Source organism: Manis pentadactyla, chromosome 19 (genome assembly GCF_030020395.1).
Source record: "Manis pentadactyla isolate mManPen7 chromosome 19, mManPen7.hap1, whole genome shotgun sequence".
Classification (NCBI taxonomy): domain Eukaryota; kingdom Metazoa; phylum Chordata; class Mammalia; order Pholidota; family Manidae; genus Manis; species Manis pentadactyla.
The window spans coordinates 7,106,707-7,123,542 of NC_080037.1; the positions used below are offsets into that span (position 1 = coordinate 7,106,707).

General features: G+C 43.0%; 1 protein-coding gene and 1 pseudogene across 2 annotated transcripts in view; one reads left to right on the forward strand and one right to left on the reverse strand.

Moving 5' to 3' along the window:
- Positions 1-13,632: 13,632 nt before the first annotated feature.
- Positions 13,633-13,794, reverse strand: LOC118930568 (ATP synthase subunit epsilon, mitochondrial-like; annotated as a pseudogene).
- A 2,018-nt stretch (positions 13,795-15,812) lies between these two features.
- SLAMF1 (signaling lymphocytic activation molecule family member 1) overlaps positions 15,813-16,836 on the forward strand; it is a 37,319-nt gene continuing 36,295 nt past the window's right edge. The window contains exon 1 of one of the 2 annotated variants that reach the window (XM_036922741.2): positions 15,813-16,701. In XM_036922741.2, the coding sequence (XP_036778636.1) occupies positions 16,626-16,701 (76 nt within the window). In that variant the 5' untranslated portion in view covers positions 15,813-16,625. The remainder of the gene's footprint in view (positions 16,702-16,836) is intronic. The other variant, XM_036922740.2, reaches the window with a different exon arrangement.

A 16,836-nucleotide genomic window follows, 5' to 3' on the forward strand; every position in this document is an offset into this window, starting at 1 on the left:
ACCAAACGGATTTTGCTACCCCAGCAACCCACCCCCGCAGTGCTGTTCACCCCCCATTCTAAATAAACAGAAGAGGAGGGACAGGAGGAAGAAAGAGAATCATCAGGGTCAGACTTGTTGGAGTTGAGAGGGACCTGCTGCCCTTCCGTCCCCCTCTCCCACCCCGAATGAAGTCCCCTTCCCAAAATGCCATTAAAGGGGCCTCTGGAAGCACCACTGAAGAGATTCAAGCTTTGCAAAAGAAGTGGAGACCGATGCCTCGCTTCCTGGTGGGGAAGGGGATCTGCTGATGTGCCCTAAGATGGAAACATGGCACTGGAGCAAGATGTGGGCATTGCCCACATTCACCACTCAGCAGGGCCAGGATGTTGGAGTTTCCACAGAGGATGATGCAGACGGTTGGCGGGCTTCAGGTACTCTGCCACCCTGGCCACCGGGCAGCTGAGTGGGCAGAGGGCCGGAGGGCCAAGCCAGAGAGCCTGCCTTGCGTCAGCACACTCTTCCCTGGAGCACCGCCCCCACCAGCCCTGCTGGCGCCCCTAAAGCACTTGCTCCCATTTCCATAAAAAAGCCCATATTTCGATGTCTGTCAGGAGGCATTCACAGCAGATCAGTTTCATCCAGGGAAACAGAGATAACAAAAGCAGCCAGGTAACTGAGAAGATTGGCCCTCGCCTCCCTTGCCCTAAACCACTTGAGAAGCTGGCACTGGATGAGGGGAAATAGGAGGGTAGAGGGAGATGAGGCCATAATTCCCGCCCTATTACATGTCTTTTGGATCACGAGACAAGCCTGAGCTGGAGTGACAGGAAGAAGCTAAAGGGGAGTTTTGTTAACAGTACAATAGAACTGTACTGTTAAATTACTAGAAGTGGTAAAAATGAAACTGAGGGATTTTCCCAAAGCATCCTTAAGTGATCAAGGCAGATTTGACACAGTCCTCATGCGAATGGGGGACAAATACATTCTCTGATGCTAGCTCCCAATCAACCAAGTTCAGACTATGAAAAAAGGGGGTCTATGTATTTATACAGCAGCTGCTGTGCGTGAAACACCGTTCTAGATTCCGCGCTGAGAAAGGCAGCCGTGGTGCTCGCCTTCATGCAGATTACATTCTAATCTGGAAGACAGCCCTAAGGAAAATCAGTAATTTAATTTCAGTGATGACAGTGCTGCAGGTATCAAATATGACAACTGCTAGACGAAAGAGCTAGTAAGGACCGAGCAAAGGTAAATCAGGAAGATGGGGCCAAATTTTGAGGGTCATAGAGGATTTCCCTTTGGAATCAGAGACTGAAATGAGCAGTTGTTAGACGGGTCAGGGCAGCATGTGTGGAGCCCTTAAGAGAAAAGGAGCGTGAGGTACGGATGCTCTGGAAGGAAGAACAACCTGGCTGCTGGAGAGATTTGGATAAAAAAGTATCTAAAGAAACCTATTGCCACGTTTCTAGATGGCAAATAGAGAGCTATCTTGGGTGGTGGCTCTTGAAAAATAAACCAGCTCTCAAAGAATCTACAGTTTCTTAGCATAATAATTCCAGGGCTTTAATTTCACAAGACTGAGGGTCACATCAATGAGAAAAATTTCAGTTTCTTAATATAACTGAGGCCTGCTTGTTTCTTGGGAAAACTTGTGAGAAAATCAGCTGTAAAATGTCACTGGGAAGGAGACTCAATTAGGATGTGGACCCATTTTCTCCCTCACCCTTTAGACTAGAATTTACCATTCTCCACCCCAAAATCAACATGACTGAGCAAAGGAGCATTTCAATTAGCAAAAGATGAGAAAAGAGTGGAGGGGCAGAAACTGCCTCCTGCATCAGCTGGTTGTAGGCAAGTTACCTGAACAAAAACGGTGGGGGAGAATTTTACTGAAGAATCAAGAGAAAAGCTAAACGCTGGCGTCTAGATAGCAAGATTTTTTGAGTTCCCCATCAAGATGAATCAGCTCTAATTGTTTTCCAGCCTTGTGACTCTCTGCTTCATATGCAAATTTCTATAACCATTGTTTCTTCTAAAGTTCCCTGAGCTTATGAGATCTACTGTACAATTCAGTAATTATATATATCCATGGAAGGTAGGATATTATTTTTCTGAGAAAAACTGGAAAGGCAGGAGTCACTTGAAAGGGGTCAGTGATTCCTCTCCACTCACTTTGAGGGCTCCTGAGAGCTAAGTCTGGAAGAAAGTCAGCCCCGCCCTCATGCATTTCCAAGGAGAGTCAGAGAGAGTTATTGGCAGCGCTGCACAGATCCACAGGCCAGAGCCTAGAGACACAGCCCTTGTTCCCACCTCCCACCTTGCACTAGCATCAAAGACACACAACTGAATTCAGGAAACCCTAATTTAGGGAAAGGAGGAAAAACTTGCCACTCCTGAGATTAAGACTGAAAGAAGACCGACCCGTGTGTCTGGGAAAGCTAGAAAGCATGGTAGAACGGGAGACTGGTGGGGAAGCAGGGGCCGTATCATGCAGGGTCTAGAGGATTTTATCCTAAGAACACTGGCAAGCCATCGATGGGCCTTCAGCGTGGCCAGATTTGCGTTTTGAAAGATCGCTCTCACTGCTGTATGGCAACTCTCAAGGATATTGCATGTACTGATAGAAGTAGTTCTATGTGAACTTTCTGCAGGTGAGTTAGCAAACTATAATATTTGAAATATCTTACTGAAAAACTCCAGATATTAATTTGGTTTTGTTTTATGAGTTTTTTCCCTCTATACGGAAAAATTAGTGTAATGCTATACAGAGGTTGTAGATGTAAATCCAGGGGCTTAGAAATTATCCTGGTAAATAGGTATACTTACATAAACTTTATGAATTTATATGTGATAATTAAATAAATATAAATATATTTCTTGGGAATAATATGAATAATACTTTTATGTATTAAATAATTTATATTTCTATAGAAACGGGGGAGAAAATAGGTTCAAAGTGTTGTGGGTCAAATGGAGAAAGCTAAGGAAGGATTTGAAACAAAACCTTAAAGGCCAGTATTTTCTCACAGCCACTCTTTTTCATCATCTTTTTTTACTGGAATATTACATATGTACTGAAAAGTGCCTGGTAAATTTCTGCAAAGTAAATATACCTCTCTAGTTAGCACCGAGGTCAAGAAACTCATGATTAACTTTTAATAAATGTGAGGGATAAATTTGCTTGTGACACTGTTCTCAGAGAAGAGATGATGAATGCATATGTGTGTAGATATCCTCCTCACCCTCCTTGACTGACAAGACATGCATGCATTCAAGCACGCACACACGCACCTTCTTCCCAAGCCTCTGATTACAAAAATGTCCTCTCTTACATGTTCAAAGCATTCTCTAGGTGGCAAAGCCTCCTAATTACCTGCTAAACAAATTCTTACTTTCCTTTTTCTCTCTAAATAAAATAGAACCAGATTGAATTCATTAACATAATAATATATACTACAGGGTTTATTCCAGGAATGCAAAAATAGTTTAACTTAAAAAAAAATCTATTTATGTAATTAATCACATGGGCTAAAGGGGGAAAAGCATATAATCACTTCTATAAGTGGGAAAAAAGTAGACATTTATGACAATTAAGCAAAATCAGCCTAGTAGGTAAGCATTCCATTAACGTGATAAAGAGAATTTCACCAAAAACAAAACAATAGTAGATGTTAGTAGTCTTACTCATAAAGGCAATGAGAAAATGGGAAAAAATGATCAAAATCAACTTTTTCAGAATTCTAGAAATTAACCAAAGGCTTACAGCAATTCAGGGAGTGTTTATTCAAGAAAAATGGCTGACTCCCAGTAAGAATAATGAGCTTTATGGCATTTTAACTTGCCTTATTCTCATCCCACTCTCTCTAGCCTCTCTCTTGTCTTTAAAACCAGCAGCCCACAAACATGGTGAAAACCAACAGCCTGGCAGCCACTGGAGGGGCAGAAGGGGGTGGGTACTCCTTTCAAACCTCATTCCCAGAGAAGTGTTATTATTTGATTTATCTGGTGATGCCTTGAAAGACCTTACCAGCAAGGCTGTCTTTATTGGACCTGACTGGGAGATCAGAGTGTGAAAGCCCTTTGCCTTATACCACGCAGCCTTCTAGCCTTTTCCCTGGAGGTGTTTGTCAAAAACAACTAGAAGCAATTGGTTAACTCTAAAGCAGTGGGTAACAGATTCTTCCTATTATTCAATCAACAAGAGATTGAAAGAATCAAATTGATTCTTTCTATTAAATCAATCAACAAGAGAAGAAAGCTTCCATAAATAACAGATAAGGACAGCAGGTTGGCTGTCACTCTGCAGGGTTCTGCCCCACAAATGTCTTTCATTCTAGGTCTCAGGCAACAGGAGAGACTCCTTTCTCTGTTGTGTGTAGGAATACAGAGCAGAAGAGTATTTTGTTTTTTTGTTTTAAAACACAAGTTTGACTGTGGTATTTCCACACTTAAAACCTTCAACTATAGGATCTTTAGGGGGTCTAAAGGCTACCACAGAGCCTCACATGACATGGCTTCTGTGGATTTCTTCTGTCTAATTTCTAGCCTGGCCCCTTCCTTGCACCAAATGTGGCAACCTTCCTGAATTACTTGCAGTTCCCCAAACTCACCCAGTGCCTTTGCTCAAGATTTTGCATTTCCTGGAATCTCCCCTCCTCCTCCTTGTTTGCCTAACAACTCCTTGTTTGCCTAAACTCCTACTCATTTATGAAGATTCAAACCAATTTTTCTAAGCTCCAAAACCACCTCTTAGGGATGAGACGCTCTCCCTCCCCCTATTCATCACCTCTTTCCATCCCCTATGTTGTGGAAATGGTCATTACAGGGAAGACTTGGAAATCATCATGGGGAAGTTGGCAAAATTTGCATTTCCCATATTTTTATTCAATCTTGGAAAACCAAGAGAGGGAAGTGGCGTGCCCAAGGCCACATAACAAGTTACCAGCAGAGCTCAGGCTGGGAGTCAAAGATGCTTTCTCCATCCTTTGGAATTTTCTGAGGCCCACTGGGCACTCCCTGGGACCTGACCCATTATCCAGCTGATGTTCATAAGGGTTTCCTGGATTCTTTCAAACCCAAGACCACAGTATTTTGCAGCGTCTGCTAAGATGGCAAATTGGAGGGTTTGTTGACACCTAAAGAAAGCACTGGTATGAGTTCAGCCGCCAGGCTTATTCACAACACAATAGAAGCCTCTGGAAGGGCAGCACGGTATAAGGGAAAGAGCCTAATCTTTGGAGCCACACAGTTTTGGGTCTGATTTCTCACCAATTACCAGTGTTAGAACCTCAGGAAAAGTAAACCTTCTAGTTTCAGGTTCCTCATATGAAAAAGTGGATGATCTTTTCATCAGGATTAAAGGGGATAACCTCAGTAATCACCCAGCACAAGGTCTGGCATACAGAAAGTGCCAATAGTTTCCCTGGCCTGTCCCATACAGCTCCTTCCTGCCTCCCAGGCTCAGGATTTTAATTCGACTGAGGCAAGACAAGATCTCTCAGCCTACATTTCTACAAGTGTAAAATAAGAGGGAATGGATCCACGTGGTCTCTCTGCCCAAAATTGTACCTTCTTTTCGTACTTTTTACTTTTATCAGTCTTTCCATTCAGGTCTGTGGACTTGGCACAAAGCCTCCTCTGGGTGTGACCTGCACAACAGAGGTTTTGCTCTCAGAGGAAGTGGAGAGATGTTGGGAGGTACTTGGGGAAATGCAAATTTGGTGGCTAAATAGGACCTCCCTGGGTCTCATGATTTCCAAGATGCTGCTGAGATATAATTCCAGTGATGATGTAGAGAGAAGAGGCTAGCCCTACCTCAAAGAATGGTTTTAATTAGTATGTTTATCCCACAAACACTTTAACATCTACTGCAAGTCAGGCATTGTTAGACTGGGGAAACATGAATTTAAATAGAGCGAAATGAAACTCAGTCAGAGGATGGGATGACCTAGACCCAAGAGACCTGAACTCTGCTCATGGCTTTACCAAAACTGGCCAGGTAGCCTCTGGCGAGTCCCTAAGAGGTGTTAACCTCTAAGTCTCAGGTTTCTGAGGGTGGGATGAGGGAGCTGAAAAGGGGGCTTCTAAGGGTTTTTTAGGTTGTTGTTTCTTCTCTCTTTTTAGGTTGTTGTCTGCCTTTCCTCTGAAATTCAACTCTATATATTCAAGCTCTCCTTGGAAATCTCCATCTGGATGAACCATAAATACTTCAACTGAACATATTCCAAGCCGACAAACTAATTTTATACCCTTGGTCCCAATTTTGTCCAATGTTATCCCCACCCCCATACTTCCTGTCTCAGAGAATGGCGCTGCTATATGCCTGGAGACTACACCATGAGCCCAAAGGCCATTGCTAACAGCCCCTCTCCTTCACATCCCACATCCAATCAGTCACCAAGCCCTACAAAATCTACCTATGGAAAAAGTCTCCAATGAACATCCTTCTGTCCCACCTCACTGCCACTGTCTTACTGGAAACCATTATTTCTTGGAATCATCTCCTAGCCTCTAATTTTGCTTCAATCCTCCTACACTATGGCCAAAGCAGTCTTTCTAAAGCATTAATATGACCAGGTCACTCACCTGCTTAAAACTGTTGGGGGCTCCTGTCAAGAGGATGAACGCCTTTCCAAGAATATGTTTAACTATTTGTACATGAAAAGGAGTTTTGGTCATGTGGGAGGAGGGGCATTGCCTCCCGTTGGAGGGCCTAGGTTCAGTAGGTTGAGTATCCTTATGAATGAACGGAAGACAGAACAATGAGGAAGAGAAGGGAACTAGCAAATACTGAGTGCCCATGCTATATCAACTAGCATGCTCTGTACATGCCACTCAAAAAATATATGCGATACCTTAGGTCAGGTTCTCCCCCAAGCAGACTGAGAGATGGAGATTTATGTGCAGATAGCTGATGAGGGAGTACTTGTGGGAAGTGAAGGACACAGGGCTGAGCAGAGGGAGAAGTTGAACTCTGGATGTAGTTGCAACAAAAGCTTCTGCAGACGCCATGAGGAGCCCCAGGGCTGGGATACCCCTTCAGGGCTGCTCCAAATTGAGGCAGGGGCACTGGACTTTTATATTCTTTCATTGACCACTGACCAGTTGGAGTGGATGGCCCTTGGGGAGGAACTGGCTGAGGGAAGTTTCTGGAGAGGCCCTCAGTGGACAGCTGTCAGCCACTAATGATTCCTGAAACAAGGGATGATAGCTTTGCTTCCCTGAGATCTGAGTAGCACCTCAAAGCATGCATTGCGTGAGGTAAGTTGTAATGCATTGTTTTATAGATAAGAATGCTGAGTCTCACTAACAGTGTGACTTATCCTAGGCCGTACAAGTAGTGAGTGAGGCCTCTATGCTTCTCAGAGACTCCATGCTCCTTTGGCTACATATACCTCTGCAATCAGAAAAATTTAATTAGTGTAAGGTCAAACTGGGACCTTTGGGTACTTTGGATGGCAGTATAAGATGTCACACACATTAATCCTTAGAGAAAGAATTTGACCTGAGCAATAGTGGGGCTAGGTGCTTAGAGTCCTGCATAGAGATTTCTGAGAGCAGCTACTGTATCAGAACCTGTGGGGCCTCAATGTGAAATTCAGGACAAGGAGAGGAGGACCATGCTTTTGGCAGGCCCAGGATGGATCTTGGTAGAAGGCTGGCAGCTGAAAAAGCCAACATGGCAGCAATCACAGACCTGGACCAATGGCCATAAGTGACCTGCAAGGTGGGGAGCTCAAGTGTTGACGGAAGCAGGACAGAGGAGGGTGGGGGAGAGAGAGCCTAAGGTCAGAAGGGAGGCGGTTCCTAAGAAGGACTGGAAGTGCTCAAGAAGTCAAGAGTCAGCACTTAATGATAAATAGCTTAGGAGAGAAAGAATGTGATGGCTGTCCTCCCCGGTCTCTCCTTATTCAGCCTTCTTGCCCTGGGTTTGAGGGGCTCTGATAATGGCTTTGTTAGGCAGCACGTATCCCAGGCCAGGGTGCAGAAGTTGGCAGAGCTTACATGCAAGTGCCACCCCTGTGACCTCACGTAAGTGACTTAACTCTCTAAGCCTCAGTGTAAGGTCTAGACCTGATGAGAATGAGGACTCTGAGTGTTTTATACAGTTACAGTTAAAATAAACAACTGCAATTGCTATACTGTGTGATTTTGCTATTGACATCATATCCCCCAACATGTGGATTTTGCAAAGCCCAACCCATTGTGACTACGGGTTCAGTTCATATTTTCATTCTGTTTCACATTTTCTGTTCTGATTCATATTTTATTTTCTTGTTCCTGTTCTGTTTTATGTACTATTTTTCTTTATGAAATGTGATAGTCTATGCTGAGAATTCTTTATTCTTTTGTAATAGGGCTTTTCAATACTAACGGCAGAAAGTCCACCTCTCTGTTTTTAATTGCTCAAAGTTCCTAATGGCCCATAATGTGTTTCCTCTTTAATTTATGCTGCAAAGGTATTGTTGCCTCTTATGGAGAAGCCCAGGCATGATGTTCATGTCCAGGGTGTCTGAGCATTCTCTTCCAGGTCTGTGAGGACGGTCCCTGAGCACGACCACAAGGTTTTACTTCTTGTGTATCACCAGCTGCCGCTCCGTGAAGTTCACCATTTAATCATTCATGCCCATCTGCAGGCAGCAGTGAAAGTGATAGACGCCAGATGCAAGACGGCTGCCACACGCCAGGCCCTGTGCTGACCCCCTTTCTTGCCATGATATCATTTAGTTCTCCAACGATCCTGTAAGATGGTTCCTCATCTTAATGATGTTACTGATGAGGACAGAAAGGCTTAGGGAGATTACATAACCTGCCCAAGGTCACATTTATAAATAACAGACTGGGAAGTTGAGCCCAGGCCTCTCTGGACACAGAGCCAGTGCTCTGAACCAGTCTACCCCAGTGCCTCATAAACAGCGATGCGGAGATTCGCAAGCCTGAATGGAATTGTGACAAGGTTAGAAAACTGTGGTAGATTTTATTTCCTTTCTTCTTTAATTTTTTTCCCTAATGCTGTATTACATTTACAATTTCAAAAAGTGGGGATGAGAACCTAATGTTTAAAAATCCCATTTCCTTAAAATATCCTGCTTGTAACTAGAAATATCATCTGACAGCCACTCAAGTAGTTGATAATTAAATGTGTTAGTCCTTGTATAATTACATAATTAAAGAGGTTTGGAGTCACTATATTTTAACGCAGTGGAGCGGTTTTCTCATGGTTAGTGCTGGGACAGGCGAGTGGATGGAGAAGAGGAAGCTACTGGGCTTCTCACCACGCTCTGTCCTGGGCCAGCCGTACGATGCACCGCTGTCTCCAGAGGCCCCCGCTGGAGTTCTTCACGGAAGCTTTCTGGGCTAGAGTTTGGTGTTCCAAACTGCTCAGGTTCCCTAGCTTTTTGCCCTTCTCTGGACTCACCTCGCTGGTGTGGCAGAGCAGGATCCCCGTCTGGACTGCAGACGTGGGCCATGAGCGTCTCAGATCACTGAATGGCTTCATGCAGCATGCAGCTCCCACTTCCGGAGCTGTCTCTGTCTCTTAGGGAAGCAGCCTTGGGTTAGAGACGGGGACTCTCCAGATGGAAAGGAACGAGTCCTGCTCCTCACCAGCCCTTGCAGGGAGAGTACTCAGTGACCCTGCCAAAGGGCCTTCTGGAAATGCTGAAGAGGAGGCCTTAGTTTGAGCTTTGTATGGAGGGAAGAGAGGCTGATGGTGGTTATTCACAGTTTCTAGGCACTTTGTAAATTATTGTCATATTTACATTCTGTCTAAGAAGGTAGGTGAGAGTTATGGGGGGCAGCTCTTGGTACAGGAAAGGTCTGAGGCTGGTGACTCAACAGTTACTGTCGCTGGTTCCTAAACCCTGTTGCTTCCTAGAAGGAGCAGAATGACATGGGCATTTCCCTCTCTCTGGCAGCTTACGCCAGGAGAAAGCCGGCTAGCAAACTCCAACGCTACCAAAATGCTTCTCAAAGAGCTACTCAGCCTGTAGGGATATGAGAAGTTCAGGGTCAGTCCACGTAAGGCCCGAGAAAGGGGGATCCCCTTACATTGGTTCTGGGGTCCGGAAAGATCATCGGTGGAAGAAACGAGAATTTGGGGAGGAAATCCTCAGATTACAGATGCCCACGGATATCTCTCCTCAACCTCTAGATTCCAGTGCTCTGAACCAGATCTGAATCCTGGAGGAGGCACTGCCATGGGAAAGCTGGCAGAGGCCTTGGAGAAGGCAACCTCACAACACAGACCAGGTAAGGGCCAGAAGGCACTGCTAGTGGGCATCTTCCCAGACCATGGTGGGCCATGTCCCCAGATCCTTTCCCCGGGCCCGGGTCATTCAACACACCCATCTGCTCAGGAAGGTGACTGGCTGGCATGAACACTCACAGTAAAGATACTAGGCAAAACCTGGGCCTAGGTCTAGGCTAGAGCCACCTTGCAGCCCGTTTCCTTCTCCATCCTCCCTCAGCCACCATAAGCCCAGCCTGTGACAGGGCTGTCTGGTCGACCGGTCTGCTCAGCCCCCGTGTCCGACACCTGTGCTGTGGGCTTCCTCCTCTTACCCAGCAGGGCTGACCCCAAGGTGCTTTTCCCAGTGCTTTCCCCAGGCCAGTTTTAGACTCTGCCATCAGGTCTCCTAGGAGATACTCAGAGTTTGGGGGAATTCTGTATTTTCATTTTGTTTTTGTGGGTTTTTTTCTTTTTTGAACTTATCCAGATAAGTGTGCTCATCTTGGGCTCCAAGCGCCCAGGTGGTCAGGCCTGCTCCACTCAGTGTGGGGCTGGCTCACATGACAGGGACCATGATGCGCAGGGGAAGCCCAGCCCCAGGCCCCTTCAAGGAGGTCACTTGCCACCCCTAGCCACAGAGTGTCAGGAGAGAGAGTAGCAAGTCCTAGGGGGACGGTGCATCCTCTTGCTTAAGAGCAGAAGATGGCCTCATTGTGCAGTCCAGCTCAGAAGGTTTGGAAACAGCTGTTTTCCACAGACGTATAGACATGCCATCCTCCTCACTCTCAGGGTGGGTGCCACGTAGCCATAGGGAAGGAAGGGGTGCTTTGTCACAGTGCTGGAGGTGAGGGGCAGGACCTGATGCTCACCCGGCATTCCCTTGCTGCCCATCTTGCTCAGTGTAATGGAAATGGTCTTGTGAGTGCATAGAGCACGGACTCTAGAGTCCGATAATGCAGAACTTGAATCCAGTGCATCCATGTTTTGACTCTGAGCCATTAGACAAGTTATTTAGTAGCTCTGTACCTCAAGCTGTAAAATAGTGATAATGATGTCTGCTTTTTACTGTTATAAAGATGAATGGACTCACGCACATGGAAGTCCCAGGCACCTGGGGAGTTCCTTTAGGAGGATTTCGTTGCTCCCGACACTCTCAAGTATCCATGGGGATTACTGCACTCCAGGGAAAGAGAAAGAGGTTCTGACCCAGAGTCGGGGCTCCCAAGTTTGGCCCTGCTACCCACCCACCCACTCTGCCTCCTTCGTAGGGCTATTGTAAAGATCAAACAAGGTAGTGACTGTGAAGGCTTTTGAAAACGGCTTGTAAACACAAGGCACTAATCACTTGTGTACCGCTTGTTGTTGGTCTGGCCAAGTCTGCTTCTTTATGGCTGATGGAAGCAGCTTGGTGTACCAGGCGTAATAACTATAAGCCGCAGGCCAGTCTCTTTGCCCCTGAGGCTCTGTATTAGTTTCCTGTGGCTGCCATAACAAATTACCACCAACTTGATGGTGTAACTGTAGGTTTTTGTAAATATACATTATCAAGTTGAGGCAGTTCCCTTCTATTCCTAGTTGTCTGGTACTTTCTATCATGAATGACTGTTCAATTTTGTCAAATATTTTTCTGTTCCTATTGATACAATCATGTAATTCTTCTTTAGCCTGTTGATATGATGGGTTAATTGATTTTCAAGTGGTGAACCAGCCTTGCATACCTGGTATAAGTCCCATTTAATTATAGTGTATAATTCTTTTTATACATTGCTGAATTTATATGCTAATATTTTGTTGAGGTTTTTTTGTATATGTGTTCATAAGAGATATTGGTCTGTGGTTTTCTTGTAATGTCTTTGGCTTTGGGCTTAAAGTGAGCTAGAATATGGAATAGAATGAGTTAGGAAAATTCCCTCTATCTTCTGAAAGTGATTGTAGAGAACTGGTATAATTTCTTCCTTAAATGTTTGGTAGAATTCACCAGTAAGCCCTCTGGAACTAACAATTTCTGATTTGAAAGGTTATTACTTATTGATTCAATTTTTTAAATTGACATAGACCTATTCAGATTATCTGTTTCATTTTGTGTGAGTTTTAGGAATTTTTCCATTCATCTAGGTTATCAAATTGGTAGCACTGAGTTGTTTATAGTATTCCTTTATTATCCTTTTCATATTAGTCCATGGGGTTGGTAGTGATGTCCCCTCTTTCACTTCTGGTATTAGTAATTTGTGTCTTTTGTCTATTTTTCTTATTTAGCCTGGCTAGAGGTTTATCAATTTTGTTGTTCTTTTCAAAGAACCAGCTTTTTGTTTCACTGATTTTCTCTATTGATTTCCTGTTTTTAATTTCAATGCTTTCTGCTTTAATTTTTATTTCTTTTCCTCTGTCTATTTTGAATTTAATTTGCTCTTCTTAACTAGTTTCCTAAAGTGGCAGCTTAGATTATTGATTTAAGGTCTTTCTTCTTTTCTAATATATGTATTCAATGCTATAAACTTCCCTTTAAGCATTAGGTTTGCTACATCCTACAAATTTTAATGTGCTTTCATTTTCATTATATTCAAAATGTTTAAACATTTCTCTTGAGATTACCTCTTTGACCCATGTGTTATTTAGAAGTATGTTGCTTAAACTCCATATATTTGGGGATTTTCCAGTTATTTTTCTGTTACTGATTTCTACTTTAGTTCCATTGTGGCCTGAGAGCAGATATTGTATGGTTTCTATTCTTTTAAATTTGTTAGGGCCCAGAAGGTGGTATGTTAGAGAACATTCCATGTGAGCTTGAGAAGAGTGTGTATTCTTCTATTGAATGAAGTAGTGTATATGTGTCCATTGTATCCCATTGATTGGTGGTGCTGATGAATTCAACAATGTCCTTACTGATTTTTTTTGCTTGTTAGATATATTTATTTCTGATAGAGGGGTGTTGAAGTCTCCAACTATAATAGTGTCTTTGCAGTTCTATTAGTTTTTTGCCTCATGTATTTAAAGCTCTGTTGTAAGGCACATTTGTGTTACAGATTGTTACATCTTCTTGGAGAACTGACCCCTTTGTCATTATGTAACATCCTTCTGTATCTCCAATAACTTTCCTTGTTTTGATGTCTGCTCTGTCTGAAATTAAAATAGATACTTCTGCTTTATTTTGATTAATGCTAGCATGTTTTCTCTTTCTCCATCCATTTGATTTAAATCTGTAAATCTTGTATAAATCTTTATACTTAAAGTGAATTTCTTGTAGATAACATATCGTTGGATCTTTTTTTCTTTTTACCATACTTCAATTTATCGGCATTGTCAATTTGTAAACAAGAATACTTTTTTCCATGAAGTGAGATCATTTTCAGTCTGTCATAACATGTGCCTAAAATTTTTCACCTTGAAAATATAGCATTTCAAGCTTTAGTCAGGGCAAATTATTCCTTTTCCACTTTAACAATTTTTGATGTCTATCAAAATTTGGTGTCCGAAGTCTTTTCGGCATTTGCTTTGGATTCTGTCTTTAGTGCATCTCTCACTGCTTTTGCACACATCTGGGAGTATCAGCTTTGTCCAGCCTGTTGCCAATATGCCAGCATATTGTTGTAAGAGTGGGTATCAGGCTGAACTTGAGAACATGTCAATGTCAGCTTATCTTGCAGCTCAGCTACAGGAAGGTCAGACCTGAGAGGTGGATGGGGCCGGGCTCTGGACCTGCCAATTCTGTTGCCTCTTGCCTTGACCTACTGTCCTGAACACCTGCTGCCCACGGTGGAATCCCTCTGGGTGCCAGGAGCCAGTCAGGTCTTGTTTTTGATCCGTTCTGCTGATGTCTGGCTTTTAATTAGTTCATTTAGACCGTTGATGTTCAAAGTGATTATTAATATAGCGGGATTAATATGTACCATATATGTTACTATTTTTGTATTTTTTGCCCTTGTTTGTTGCTTTTATTGCTTTCCACTCTCTTTTGGCCTTTTGTGGTTTTAATTGAGCATTTTATATGATTCCATGTTCTCTCCTTTCTTAGCATATCAGTTATATGCCTTTCTCTCTCTTTTTTTACTTTTTTAAAATGGTTAACCTAGATTTTGCCATATACATTTATTATTAATCCAAGCACATTCTCAAATAACACTATACTACTTCATGGATAGTGTGAGTTCTTTATAACAACAATATTTTCCTAATGTATCCTAATTCCTCTCTCCTGTCCCTTGTATCATTGCTGTCATTCATTTCACTTATATTTAAGCATACACAGCATATATATATATGTACATATACATGAAATATACATAAACACACATAATTGAATACATTGTTGCTCTTATACTTTTTAATAATGTGTTATCTATTAGATCAATAGGAGTAAGAAAAATAAAAGGTTTTATCTTCATTTATTCCTTCTCTGATGCTTTCTTTCTTTATGTAGATAGGAGTTTCTGACCTATATTATTCTCCTTCTCTCTCAAGAACTTCTTTTAGCAGTTTTTGCAAGTCAGAGCTACTGGCAACAAATGGCCTCCATCTTTGTCTGAGAAAGTCTTCATTTCTCCTTCTCTTTTGAAGGGTAATTTCTCAGGACACAGAATTCTAGTCTGGTGGGGTTTTTTTCCTCCTAACTCTTAGGTATTTCACTCTATTCTCTTCTTGTTTGTATTCAATTTTTTTAAATTAAAGAAATGTGAAACATCAAAGATATATACTGCAACCTCACTTGCTGGTTAATGACACTATGTCTTCTGTTGAATAAGATGGCAGTTTCTGAATACTGGAAAGATATGTACTCAAAATTTTCATGCTGTTAATGATGTAAAGGCTACAATCCTGACACACTTTTAAGTTTAACCTGCATCATTACCTTTTCTCATCACTTTCTTACATCTAGACATCCAACAAAACAAGAAATCAAAGCTCTGATTTATATCACTTGTCGTTCCCTTGCATATGCACTCCCACCTGGCCGATTTCAAGCTACCAACTTGATGTCATTGCACGCAGAGCTGGGAAAAGAGGTATGACAGCATACAGGATCTGGTATTTTCTTTCCACCCTAGAGATATAATAGACATCAATGTCCTCAAAAGCACAGATAATAGTAAAGTGTCATAAAACAATTAGGAAGTAATGAGCTTTGAGCTTTTATTCCCTTAGTTTTCAGTGTAATTTATTTCATTGCAGGTTTATATTTATATATAATTTATTTATATAATTCATATTCAATGCAATTTACTTAGAATGTAATTATTTATACATTTGTATTTGTATAGGACATATATAAATATAATATACATATTAGTTATTATAGTTAGTATAATTTACTTCATTGTAAGTTTATATAACTCCATTTTTAATAATGGCAATGTGTATCAATCAAACAGTTTATTAGATTCCTGAAAATTTAATAATTGGCTCTTATGAGTCGGTATCGGCTCCAGCACACCACTGGGTAGGGCTGGGGGAGGACGGCTGGGTGTCAGGTGAATGGGGGGGAAGTGAGGACAGAGAGCAAGTTCACATGTGTCACCAGTTCTTACCACCTGGATCCCCAGGAAGGCCCACTGGAGAGGGACTCTGACCTGTTAAAATGGACATTAAAAACAAACATTAGTCTGGCCTTTCCAAGTCTCCTTGTGAACACTGATGATATCATCTTCCTTGTGTTTCATTCTTATTGCTTAACTCATGGAAAAGCACAGGGCCTTTCTGTTGTCAATGCTAGTCCCTTCCCCGTGATAAAAAGTCAGGTACAAGCCCTAATATAAAGGTAGCCCCTCCAAAGAAAACACAGGGCTCACCAAATTCTACCACTTGTGCCCAGCAAGGAAATTGGGTTTCTGCCACCTGATTCATCCTTGCCCACCCTACCTTTCTGTAACTTTTGGCTCCAGAACCTGTCTGCATGTAGAGGGTGTTTTCTAAAATTACGGAATAAATCAGAAGTAAGAGTTTCACGAGACCTCCAAAGTTCCGTCATCCATCCAAGTTCAGCTTTAAACTAACTGACCCAGATTTGGGGGTAGCCCGACAAAACCCCATCTTCTCTTAGCTCTCTAAGAAGAGTTACCAGACAGAACTGCCCTGAGAAGCTCAGCCCCCCTTTCCTGGGACAGCTCAGATGACAAGGACGGGAGCACATCTCTGCCCAAAGCTGGGGTTTGGCCGAGGTGACCACATAGCTGTCTTCCCGGCTCTTGCACTCACTCGACTTCTTGGGAACAGCAAAGTGATTTAAGGCCTGAAAGCAGATGAGCAATCCTCGACACACAAGCAGAAAAAGTCCCAGTGACACAGGAAGCCTGCTGGTTCCTGATGTGTAAACTAGACAGCAGAGGCAGCACTCTTGACACGGAGCCCGTTCTGCTGCGGCGTCTGCGAGCAGCTGCCAGGCCCCTTGCCAGGCTCCCTTCCTCCTTCTCGCTGGCTGATGGATCCCACGAGACTCCTCTCCTTGAACTTCTTGCTGTTCCTCTCCCTGGGTTTTGAGCTGAGCTGCGGAACAGGTGGGTGCTTATCTGTTTGAGGCTTTGAGTCCAGCGATTGCCTGCCAGGGATGAGCCAGTCCCTTGGAGGGAGAGAAGATGTAAGGGCTGCAGGCTGTGTTCTGGCTGCCTCTTCCTCAGGGATTGCCTCTGAGT